The 12,281-nt window shown below is 42.1% G+C and overlaps 1 protein-coding gene across 1 annotated transcript in view; it reads left to right on the top strand.

Moving 5' to 3' along the window:
- Positions 1-1,673: 1,673 nt before the first annotated feature.
- Positions 1,674-12,281, top strand: part of mpp3a (membrane protein, palmitoylated 3a (MAGUK p55 subfamily member 3)) — a gene marked incomplete at its 3' end in the record, with an annotated part of 15,258 nt that continues 4,650 nt past the window's right edge. The window contains 12 exon segments of the mRNA XM_035654355.1: positions 1,674-1,737; positions 1,855-1,973; positions 2,958-3,035; positions 3,443-3,523; positions 3,723-3,860; positions 3,965-4,046; positions 6,398-6,483; positions 7,612-7,686; positions 7,798-7,994; positions 9,145-9,209; positions 10,147-10,167; positions 11,167-11,208. Coding sequence (XP_035510248.1) covers positions 1,701-1,737; positions 1,855-1,973; positions 2,958-3,035; positions 3,443-3,523; positions 3,723-3,860; positions 3,965-4,046; positions 6,398-6,483; positions 7,612-7,686; positions 7,798-7,994; positions 9,145-9,209; positions 10,147-10,167; positions 11,167-11,208 — 1,021 coding nt within the window. The 5' untranslated portion in view covers positions 1,674-1,700.

Here is a 12,281-nt window from a genome sequence, read left to right as displayed (position 1 = left end):
GCAATGTATTTTAACAAAAAAACAACTGAAATGGATTATATTTAAATTTAGTAAAGTAAGACAAACTCAGTTTTGTAAGTTAAAAAATATTCTTGATTAAGTATGTTTTAATAGATATTTTGTTTTCACAGTACAGATGAAAATGACAAAATTAAGTTGGTGTCACTTAAAATTACTAAAGCTACTATTATATTTAATATAATTAAGTTGGTTTTACTTGATGTTTTCAATGTAATCAGTTTCAACAATTTTTGAGTTAAATCTGGTTTTACATTGTGTAAGTACTGCAGAAAATCTTTTAACATCCTGTTTAGCCCTTTATGCTATCTTTGTTTTGTTTTTAAGAACATAAAGACATTTAAATCACTTTCAAAGAGAGGTGGAAAGTAACCAAGTACAAAAAAAGTCAGAAAAATAACACTTCTAACTTGTTAATGAAGTATCTGTACTTTTGCTTGAGTAAAAATTGATAATTCCCCTAAAACGCATAAAAACTAAAGTAATGAGCCTGTTTTTAATTTAAGTAGAGAGTACAGGTATTTGTGTACAAATATAAAAGGTAATAATAAAGAGTTGTCAGAAAAATAAATATTCAAGTAAAGATAGGACAGACAAAACTCCACCTCTTATGTAAGCATTAGGTCAAAGAGGCTGCAGACTCTATTCTTGATACTAGTTCACTGATCTACTTTGTATTGTTATGTTCCAAAATACTTACACTATACTATACTTATACTTACAATACTTATACTTTGTAGGTAGCTGTTGTCATTAAATATTTAAGTTTTAGGTCGAATTCAAACTCTTGACTTTTCTCCTAAAGAAAAACACAAATCTTTTTAAGTTTTAGAAACAAATCTGTATTTCAGAAATTGTTCTGAAAACTAATTCAAGTGAAAAACTGTTAATAATTTAATATATTTTCTTTAAGAATAAAAGTAAATTACCTCAACAAAACATTACAGGTTGACAATTTTTGTCAACTTAAGTTTGAATCTTTTAATCAATTTCGTGACAACAGTTCCCTTGAAATCATTAGTTTTCTCAACAGCAGTTTAACAGTGTATATTCCTGAATAATATAAATTCCCAAAAGTCTTTTATTCTCTTCCGTACTCACAGCTCATACTGTATACTGTATAGTTGCATGTGAAATGGCTTACAGTACATCCTACAGTTAAATGAATTTCTAGAGTTGTATGACGCAGTGTTGTCGTTTTTTCTGACAGGTATATGCCAGATTATCCCACTCTCCTGCTCTCTTACACACCAACACAGGGCTCAGAGGGCGCGGTGAGAGTCTGTGTGATTAATAGTACGAGCTGTGACTGTTTATCTTACTAGCGCAGCTCTATAATGCAAGCAGACATACGCACACACACCTACACATTCGCAGATGAGGTCACTACACTGCAAAATGGGAAATGCAGCCTGGATTTATAGCATGGAGTCTACAAGAAGATGATATATGGCTATAATAACTGTACATAGGTCTCCAGATGCCTTTACATCAGTCGTACATGCTCACACAAACACATTGCCCTTCTCTTTTTACCTTTTTGTGAGAAGTGGAAGTTGTTTTTAATCCACCCAGATAGTGAGATAGATCTCTCAGAAAGTGAACCGTCAGCATCTGTATGGAGATTATATTTTCTCTCTTTCTCCTCCTGCCAGGTTTTCCCTCCCTCACCTCACTGACCCATGAAAGAAGCCATGCCAGTCCTCACAGCAGGAGCGGGTGAGATGAATTGGCACGGATGCTCAACACATACTGTCCATACTGCTCGACGCTCGCCGTGTTCCATCTGTTCATGTTAATCTACATGATTGGTTTTCTCATTCCTCCCCTCTGTAGGGCTACACGAAACGCTGGCCCTGCTGACCTCTCAGCTGCGTCCCGATGCCAATCACAAAGAGGACATGGTCTTCCTCAAAGATGTCTTCAGTGAGAAGAGCTTGGGATACCTCATGAAGGTTATTACTCCTTCAGACTCCATGAGCAACAATCATTATTTACATGTAGATCTAAAATGCAGCTATGTACTGTTACATTCACTTAGGCGTTAGAGGCATCCAATGGACAGTTGTTTTTGAAGACTGTGATAGGCAGCAGTTGTGGGATGATCCAAAGACACTCTAAGAAGAGAAACACTCTGGACATACAAGTTCTTAGAAGGTTTCATAGTATTCCTTCTATATTCATAGTGTTTACAGATAAAAAAAAAAAAAAACACAAATCAATCTAGCTGATGGGTTCGTTTTGATGTATTCATCCCCCGTACCGGCCATTTTAAGTAGAAATTTTGTCTGTTCCTTGTCTGTACCTACTTGATAGTCCTCTATCAAGTAGGTACTTTTGTGTCTCCCTTTTGTTAATTGCTGTTTTGTTAATTAGGGAGATATCTCAAAATAGATGAATTTCAGTGATATTTTTAGAAAGGAAGAAAAAATATTTAGTTCTCGGTTCAGATCAGGATTGTTTGATTTGATAATGTCTTCTGTATTTTTTTAATGACCTACTGAAATTAACAAAAATTTCATTACAATAATACATTTCAAGGTTTGTGCAGGTTTTAGTGCTTCTTGTTTTTCTGCACACAAAAGCATGAAGTTTTTAAGGTTATTGTTTCATACTATTCCACTGAGCAGGAACAATAGCACAAACAAAGGTGGGGAAGAAGAAGACTGGTAGCTAGTAAGCATGGAGGTAAACAATTCAATAAACCAAACACTCGCTGTAGATGGGGCCTTTCACATTTTTTTCGAGTTTCGCAGCCACCGTAGTTTCTCCTACACCCATTTTCATTCCCAGGTCATCAAATACTGCGATGTTCAGTCAGCTGCAATCTGCAACTTCACCGCTAGATGCCACTAAGTCTTACACACTGGTCATTTAACCTGCATTCCTTTATGAAAGTCTCTCCTCTAATAAACTGTAAATCTGTGTTTGTGTTACAGATTCATGAGAAGCTGAGACAGTACGAGAGACAGAGTCCAACACCCGTCCTCCACAGTGCCTCTTCTCTGGCAGAGGACGTAAGTTCATCACACACATACAGACACAAAACCCTCCCCCACACACACACACACACACACACACCCCAAATTACTTTTCCACTTGGGCACAGCAGTCAGTCACAATGAGTTAGCTCCTACAGAGAAGCAACGCAGGTATCAAAAGTGAATTTTAATGTTCTCAAAGTGCTGAATCATCCTGCTCATCTAATGAAACTCCATATCCTGCTGCTCTCTCGCTCTCACCAGTCATCAGTGGGAGAAACTGCTGACCTCAGCTGCTCGCTACTTATCTTGTGCTATGTGCACGTCTGTGTATCTGTCCGCATTTATTCCACAGTAAATGGCACTGGTCATTACTGGTATACACATGCAGAGGTTCACCCTGGGCCAGGGCTCACGGTTCATGTATGTTTTATGATGGGCAGGTGGCAGAGGAGCTGCAGAGCGGACCGATGAGCACCGAGGAGAAGGAGCTGCTGCACCTGCTGACATCACCACATCTCAAGGTAAATGCACAGGACGAGATATGGCGCTGGTGTACACTCATGAGGATGTTTCTCCTATCAGATGTTTTATTTACCCCAACATCAGACTGTCACTTCATCTCTGAGGCTGCTCACAGATTCTGGCAGATGTCAGAGGCCGCTCTCTGCACGCACAACGTCAGCACTGTAATCTCAGCACGTCTATTTCCTGTCCCATCAGGCCGTTCTCTCGGTGCACGACACTGTAGCTCAGAAGAACTTTGACCCCGTGCTGCCGCCGCTGCCGGACGACTTCGAGGACGAGCTGGAGGAAGAGTCGGTGAAGATTGTCAGGCTGGTGAAGAACAAGGAGCCTCTGGTGGGTTGTGATGGATGAGAGGAGAGAAGAGAACATAAGAGCCTGCAGGAGAACAGAGACCTTTGCTCTTTACTGTTAATGATCATATTCTGTCTGTGCTCCAGGGAGCCACCATCAGGCGGGACGACGCCACCGGGGCAGTAATCGTGGCTCGGATAATGAGAGGAGGTGCAGCTGACCGAAGTGGTAAATTATACTTCTCTCTTTGTCTTTGTCCCTCTGGGCTTTCTGTTCTTGTAGTTCTCAACCTTAGGGCCCCAACACAGACAAGAGGGAGTGGAATTAATCTAAAAGGTAAGGAAATGAGGACAAAAATTAATTCAACACAAAATTACAATATTTCTTGTGAAATAGTTTATCATCTTACCTCTGAAGGGCTTTAAAAATAATTTTAATGAAATGGTTTGGAATTCCATGCAATGCACCCACACCGCTGGATGCCACTAAATTGAGGACGAAATTTTGATTTCAAAGGTGGGGGGGACACAAGTATTTTTAATAAAACTCTAACCTCTTTCAGTTCACTGTGTTTTCTAGGTAGTTCTTTCTAGTTTTCTTATTGCTACTTTTTAAGGTTTTACTGAGTTGCTAAAGCATGCTAACAAATCATTTATCACCCATTCTGTGTTTCACCTTGCTTAGTCAACTTCACTCAACGCACGCACATACGCACATGCGACACCGATTCAAATGAACTGAAAAATTCAGTTAATGTAAATGACAAGCTGCTGATAATTATAATCCTTCTAGCTGCACGGCGACCAGCCAGAACAAACGGCAACTGTACAGTGACAGGATTAATAAGGACTCCTGGCAACTTAGCAGACCGCGTGTGCAAGCAAGGATGGAGTGACAGCGGGGACGGCCAATCACAACACAGAACGGGCAGAGCCAAGTCGGGGAGGAGCTTGGTGGGCGGGCTCTAAACCATTAGACCATATATACATAATATATACTGTATATATGGTCTCATCGGTCTAAACAAGTCGGAGACTAGGCTTCAGCTTGAGCGGCTTCCGCTTTTGGTCTAGTGCCTTGACCTGTCTCTGTTTACTATAGGCGTAACATTGTTTATTGGACGCGTAAAAAGGTGCACGGGACCAAAACGCGCCTTTTGGAAAAAAGTGCCAGGGGGACATGTCCCCTGGGTGTCCCCCCCCCAAATTACGTCCGCTGCACTAAACTTACACACTGGGGTCTTTAAAACCCCCCCAGGAATTCCTACAAAATTGACTACGGAGAACGTGATTTCGTGCCACTGTAGCTGCAGCTCCGCTTACATTTTACGGACACCTGCACCGTGTGACGAGTGTCGCAGGCCTGATATTTGATTTGCTATTAGTCCAGTGTGTGACATTAAGGAGGATCTATTGGCAGAAATTATATATATAGCATAATATAGCATGTTTCTCCTTCTTGCTTGGAAGGGGAGGGTGAAGAGAGGGATAACTACCCCGCTAGATGCCACTAAATTCCACACACTGGTCCTTTAAGAGGTTGCAAGCAGAAAAGGTTGGGAACCACGGACCTGTACAGGTGTGCTCATCTGTTTGCCCCTTCAAACTCTTCCACATGTGCAAATCACCACGTTAAATATCAGCGGCTAATGTTTATGATGACCTTTTCGGACATTTTTGCTATATAGATAAATCAAGAAATAGGAAAGACTGAAAGAAAAAAAAAAGTTCCCTGTATGGACGACAGCCAGCACATTGCAGTAATGTGGCACAGTACTCAGGAAGCCGAGCTACCAGGAGGCTCCTGTTTTTTTTTTTGTTGTTTTTTGTTGTTTTTTTAAAGCAGTGTGACCGTTTCAATGAAATACTCTCACAAAATAATATGCATATGTTTATTGGATAACAACTCAAAACCTGATACTCTAGTGACAGTGAGATCAAAGCCACAGTGAGAGAGAGATGCAGCAGGAGGAGAGAAATGAGAGGGATGCTGCGGTTGTTGCTGAAATCCAAAGCTCTCCTCGAGTCCCCAGAGAATCAATCGCACCATATAGACTCAGCAAAGATCCTTTCATGGGCGTTACCATGGAAATATCTGCCACTTGCAGGTGTGTGTATGTGTGTTGGCTTTAGAAACATGCATGCTGGGAAAGTAAACCAATCAGTGTATCCATTAATCATTTATGTCTTCCTCCGTTTTCTTGCTGCGTCAAGTGATGGAAAGAGCTCTCGTTAGTGGAGACAGGAGCTGTAGAAGGATTTCAGAATTAGCCTGAGTCTCTTTGTACGTCTGCTGAATACATCATATATGTATGATTGCACATAGCGTGTCTGCTATGTGCTGCTCTGTCCTGAGGGAATAAGTGTATTGATCTGACTTCTCTCAGCCTTTGATTTCAATGTTGTGGCAGCAGCTAAATAGATCACAGCTGAAGACGGAGGCAGCCCGTATCTGTGGATCTGACAACGATACTGATGTTGAGATACGTCTGATAAACCCCAAAGACCCAGCTCAGTGAAAACACTTTGATTGTCATTGATCGGGTCTGCGCATTCATTTACCGTCTCTCCCCCTCGCAGGTTTGGTCCATGTAGGAGATGAACTCAGGGAGGTCAACGGAGTCTCTGTGATCCACAAGAGGCCCGATGAGATCAGTCAGCTGCTGGTGAGACAGTTCTGCTGTAATATCTGTGTTCAAAGAAATGCTGGCATACAGTAGATCAACTCACAAAAAATTTTCAAGATTTTTTCAAGTTTCAAGAATATATTTCCAGATGAATCATCATTTTCAGTTCAAGATCAATATTTCAATGTGTATAATTTTCACTTTTTAGTTTAAGGAAAACGGTGTTGCTTACTTGTCGAATCAATGGAAATAAGAGTTAGCAGGATAGATTCTGAGAAGCCCCTTATATCATATTTATGTATTCATGTACAGTATGTATAATATTAGTAATTATAAGTGGAAAAGGAATCAGATCCAACTTCATCAAAGTTTAAAGTTTAAATCAGGCCTTTTTTTTCTAAAGTATTTTATACAGGGTGCAAACTTCTGGGGAGCTTGGTTCCACTTAATAAGGCATAAGCCGCCCTGAAAGCATGATTTATGAAGTTTGGGGGGCTCAAATTTACAATATTCACAAAATGCTATTTTTTGCCATGCATTCATATTTTTCTGTATCATCACATATCATGTGTTAATTTAGGCTAATATTACTGTATGATTCATGCATGCCAATGAAGAATCTTGCCATCAACATCCGAGCATGGCGGCGCAATACCCTAAACTTTACTCAATGTGACTCAAAGATCAGAAAAAAAACTAAATTTCTTAGTCCAACTCAGTCTGTGTGCCGAATCACCATTATACCATTAAAAAAAGAGAAATGATATGCCATCACCATTAATGCCTATAAAGTGTCTAAACCCACTGATGTATCTGTCACAGTCAGAAGCTCCTGTTGTATTTTATTTATTATTTATTGCATCAGTTCCGTACTATGTTTTATAAAGTAGTATTTTGAATTGCATGACAGTAAAGTCATGTGCATCCGTTCAATCTGTTGAATGCTGAATACTTCATGGTTTTTCTTTTGGATAATGACTGAAATGCTCAGCCCATGTTTTGTTTAATAATAAACAGGGTTCTCTGTATTTGCCTCAGACAGAAGCAGTGGTAAACTAAAAGAGATTTAATCCACCTCAGGGTGCTTTTTAAGTGGTGTTTGTCTTTAATTAGAGGCTACAATCGCAATCCTCTCTCCCCTGCTTACTCTGTCTATTTGTGATCTAGTCCCAGTCCCAGGGCTCCATCACTCTAAAGATAATCCCTGCCATTAAAGAAGAGGACCGACTGAAGGAGAGCAAGGTGAGGTGAAGTGTGAGTGAAAGGTTCATGCAACTCAGATAAACAGCTTTGTCCATGTTTACAATAATATTCATCTAAACATGTTTTTTTGCTTTTTGTTTGTGATTCTAGGTGTACGTGAGAGCCTTGTTCGACTACATCCCGTTGGAAGACAAAGCGACGCCTTGCCAAGAAGCGGGACTTCCTTTCAAGCGGGGAGACATCCTGCAGGTCGTGACCCAGGACGACCCCACGTGGTGGCAGGCCAAGCGCGTGGGAGACAGCAACCTGCGGGCCGGACTCGTCCCCTCCAAACAGTTCCAGGAGAGGTGAGAGCACCCAGGAGGAGACGGGTAGCACATCATGCATCCGCACACTTCAGATGAACAACCTGTGGTGTAAACTAATCAGCGCCAGCACTGTACGGCTCACCCACACAGTGCTGATATTTATTTTATCCAGCCATTTGTAATCTGTTAAATCCACATTCATGTGTTCCACACACATCCAGGGGTCAACTATCATTAGATGGAGCATCGAAGCAGTGTGGAAAAAATAAATGAAAACGCAGCCTTGAATAGGCAAATGCCTTTACTGTTGGTGTCGTAATCTGTCAGTAAGATGATCTCAGCAGGCAGGGAGACCCCTGCCAAACACTGCAGCGTCTACTGGATTAATAACCACAGCTTAAACACAGAGAAAGACACAGGTCAGAGGGTAGCCAAGCTCTGAAAAGCCCTAATACGGTGTTTTGTAGGTTGAATAAATGTTTAGGATGAAATAACACATTTCTGCTGATGTCGTTGGTTCCTGCTGAGCTCTAACTACAATGAGTAATCAGAAAGAATGTCTTAAATGCAGCATGACACCACACAGTGTTGTGTTCCCAAACAGGCCTACCAGGCACTGAGCCTCTGTTTGAAGTGACTGTTCCTTGTTAGAAAGTCAATTAAATGACTACAAAGAGGTGCAAAATGACTGTGAATAGACACAAAACCAGCACAAAGGCACACAAAAACGACCACAAATGGACACAAAACAACCAAAAGAGACAACAAAAAATGATTGCAAAGAGACACAAACGACCATAGAGAGACACAAATTGACCATAAATGGAAACAAAGACACATAAAGTGACCATAAAGAGACATCAACCAACCACAGGAAGACTCAAAATGACTGCAAAGTGACACACAACAATCACAAAGACACATAAACCAACCACATCGTTTGTAGCCTTTTGCTGTCTCTTTCAGTTTGGTTGTCTTACTCTTACGTAGGAGAGGGTGGGGGGCCTTTCACATGTCTGTACCCATTGGCCCATTGTCTCATAATGTTCATAAGTGTTCTATTTAAATCTTTTGCTCCACCTCTCTGACGTTCCCTCCCTGCCTTTCGCTCACTGTGTATTTCTGACCTGATGATTCTCTTCCTGCCTCCATCCTCTTTGACTCTTTGTCCTGCCGCACTTTCCTCCAGGCGACTGGCCTACAGGATGAAAATGGGCACGCTCCCGAATCCAAAATCCCCTAAAAAGCCTGTCTGTAAGTTTCTGCTTTCCAGGATTCCACTGCATCTTTCTGCATTGTTTCATGAATACAGTTTACTACCTGCAGCATCTCTCACCATCAGCTCTCCTCTCCACACTAACATACTCACTGTCATTATAGGACAATAATATGTCCACTGGATAAATGCAGCAATGTTTTTATTGACATTTATTGACATTTTTTACTGGTAATTGGCATTCTCAGAGGCATTAGCATTCATTGTCTGTCCTCTCCATGCTGCTATGCTTTAAAAGGGGATGAGGGAGAGACGGAGGGGCACAGAGACGGTGGGAGGGATCACAGATATGAATTAATCTCTTTCATGTTTGGTCCATCTGGCCAGTGAGCAATTGGGCTTAAGCAGATCCAGACAGTGTGTACAAGCTGCGCCCACTGAGAAACAAAGCCTCAGCAATACATTACACTTCTCACTTTCTCACATGACACTATAGAGGCGGCGTGTAAGCGGCCAGGTGAGTGGGTAATGCGAGTGGTGGCTCTTCGTGGCCCGTAAGCTGCTTGCGATCCGATTAGGCCTGAGTCAACGGGGAGACAACAAGAGATTAGCAATATGGCAGCTAGCCCTGCTACGCCATGCAGCAGCAAGCCCGCAGGAACTCTCCTGTCTCGGCCTCCCTCCACGCTCCTCCAGCTCACTGATTAATTCCCCTAAATCCCAGCAGGGACTCTTTAAATGTGGACCCCGCCGCCACCACACACACACATACACACACACACCCCTGGCTCGTCTGTGACGTCATTGACGACCACAAAAAACAATCTCTTCAAATATAAAATCTGCAAATCCTCATTTCATAAATGTCCAAATCTAATTCTTTTATCTGCCATCTTACACCAGAACGACCTGTCCTTCACCGCCTCTGATGCTAATGTTTTACACTCTGTTTCTCCTTGTTGCAAACTATATCAGATGACCAAGGATGTGATAAAGGTGGGTACATCAGCAACAAACACCATTCCTCTAGAACACACAGACGTCCTCACACAAAAACACACATTGGAAATGTTTATAGAGGCCTCGGAGCCTCTGCGTGCGTGTGTGTGTGTCTGTGTCTGTGTCTGTCTGTGTGTGTGTGTGTGTTTTAGTGGGGTGTGCATTTGGGATTTTTACTGCTTCCAGCTTAATTCCTCCCCTCCTGCTGCTGTGCACCAGACCAGAATAGAGATTTTTTTGCCTAGTTTATGTGTGTGTGTGTGTATGTGTACCAGGTGATGTGCAGGCAGAACAGCATCCCTGGAGACTTATGCCCAACCAAGCAGAGGTTGTTAAAGATAACAATAGCTTTTCTTTTGCGTCATCCTCAGTCCATATTATCTTTTGTTCTGTTTTCCCCTCCTCATCTTTACTCTGCTGCATTTTCAGCTGCTGTTTTTAATCTTGTTCTCTCCCGTTTCTGTGCTATATGACTATTTTCTCCACCCATCATTTCTCTATTTTCTAGTGCACAACGTCACACATTAGATTTGATGAAAGGACAGAATTTAGATGTAGCCATCAACATTTCTTTTTGTTTTCGAATTGTGGTTGTGTAGCTTTCTGTATGTGAGGCAGTTTGTACCTCAGCTGTGCGTCTTTGGGGAGTTGAGGCTTGTTTACATGTGTGTGGATAACAGAGACTCGACTCACAGCTGGCTCCTTTCCAAATGAAGGAGAGCCACCTTTCTCTTCTCCTCTTCTCTCCTCTCCTTTCTCGTCTCGTAATGTCAAATCTCTCCATCAAGCCTCTGTTAGAGGCCGTTGCCTTCATTATCTCTCGGCCGCTCCTCCACTCTCGCCTGTCTGCCTGCCTGCTGCCTGTCGCCTGCCCTCCCTCCAGCGCCCATGGCCCGCCCACCCTCTTTAACTCTTCCACCTGCCCCCTACTCCTTAACTCTTCCAGGTGTCTTACCCTGTGCTTACCCCCTCTTTTCCCTGCTTGCCTCCCTACAGAGGACTGTGACTGTGAGGGCTATTTCAATGGACAGTACATAGGTGAGAGCGTGCACATCTTTCTCCACCACCTTTTCCCTATCTGCTCTTTGCCTGCTGCAGCCTGGCTGTGCGCTGGTTCCCTGGGTGCTTTGGGGTAGGGGTCAAAATGACTGCTTGTAGATCTAACCTGTCTTGAGCCAGGGGTCGAGGTATATAAGGAAGGTTTCAAAGGGTCAAGAGATGGGGTCAAAGACAATGCCGGAGGAGGAAGACGGATGAGGGTACATGATCTATTTGAGCAAAGAGAACGTGTGCAGGTGTAGGAAAAAAAACCCAAACCTGTTTTGTATCAAATGTGAAAGGAAAGAAATGTAAAAAAGATGTGTAGGAAGTATCGTCTCACACTTCTGCAGGTGCCAGTAACAGATCTGCCTCTTTAGAGGCTCCACTGTATAATTAGAGTCAACAGATAGTTCAAAGTGTCGGATATCGCAGTATACAGAAGCAAAACATACTCAGACTGTATTAGATGTAAAACGAAGCAAAGATGTTGCCGCTGGAGTCTATAATTTCCTAATTATTTCTAAGGAAGTTTTCCTACTACTAAAACTACTATGTCATTTGGTGCTACTTATAGGGCAAAGAGAGACAGTCTTGAGTACAATAAATTACAAATAATTGGTAGGTATACATGGGCTTAAATTGAGAGAATATTCCTAATTTTTAACCAAATTATTTCTTTCCAGGAAAAAGTCCTATAAATGATTAGGACAGTATAAACCTGTAAAATCGTATTACAATAACTGCTGTTGGGACTTATTGCATTTAAATATGTAGACAGGTATTTTATTTTGCACTAACAGGCTTTACTGAATTCAAATTGGGGTGGAGGGAATACTCTCTAGCCTTCCACTGACCTCCCCTCCCTCACCCTTCTTCAGCCCAACCTGACCCCCGTTTACTTCCCCACATCCTGTGAGCAGCTGGAATGATGTTGAGCACAAGGAGCGATCTAAATACCCTCTCTCTGTAACACCAAACACATTGAAACAGTATGTGTGCTTCCTATCATGCACTCTGCTTGGAGCTGTAAAAACACCCCTCCCCTCTCCATCCCTCCGCCCGCCCCCTCC

This window comes from Morone saxatilis, unplaced genomic scaffold, assembly GCF_004916995.1.
Source record: "Morone saxatilis isolate NCDOM2014 unplaced genomic scaffold, NCSU_SB_2.0 Contig14, whole genome shotgun sequence".
Lineage (NCBI taxonomy): Eukaryota > Metazoa > Chordata > Actinopteri > Moronidae > Morone > Morone saxatilis.
Note: the sequence above shows the minus strand (reverse complement) of the source record. Positions and strands in the feature narration are given on the sequence as shown.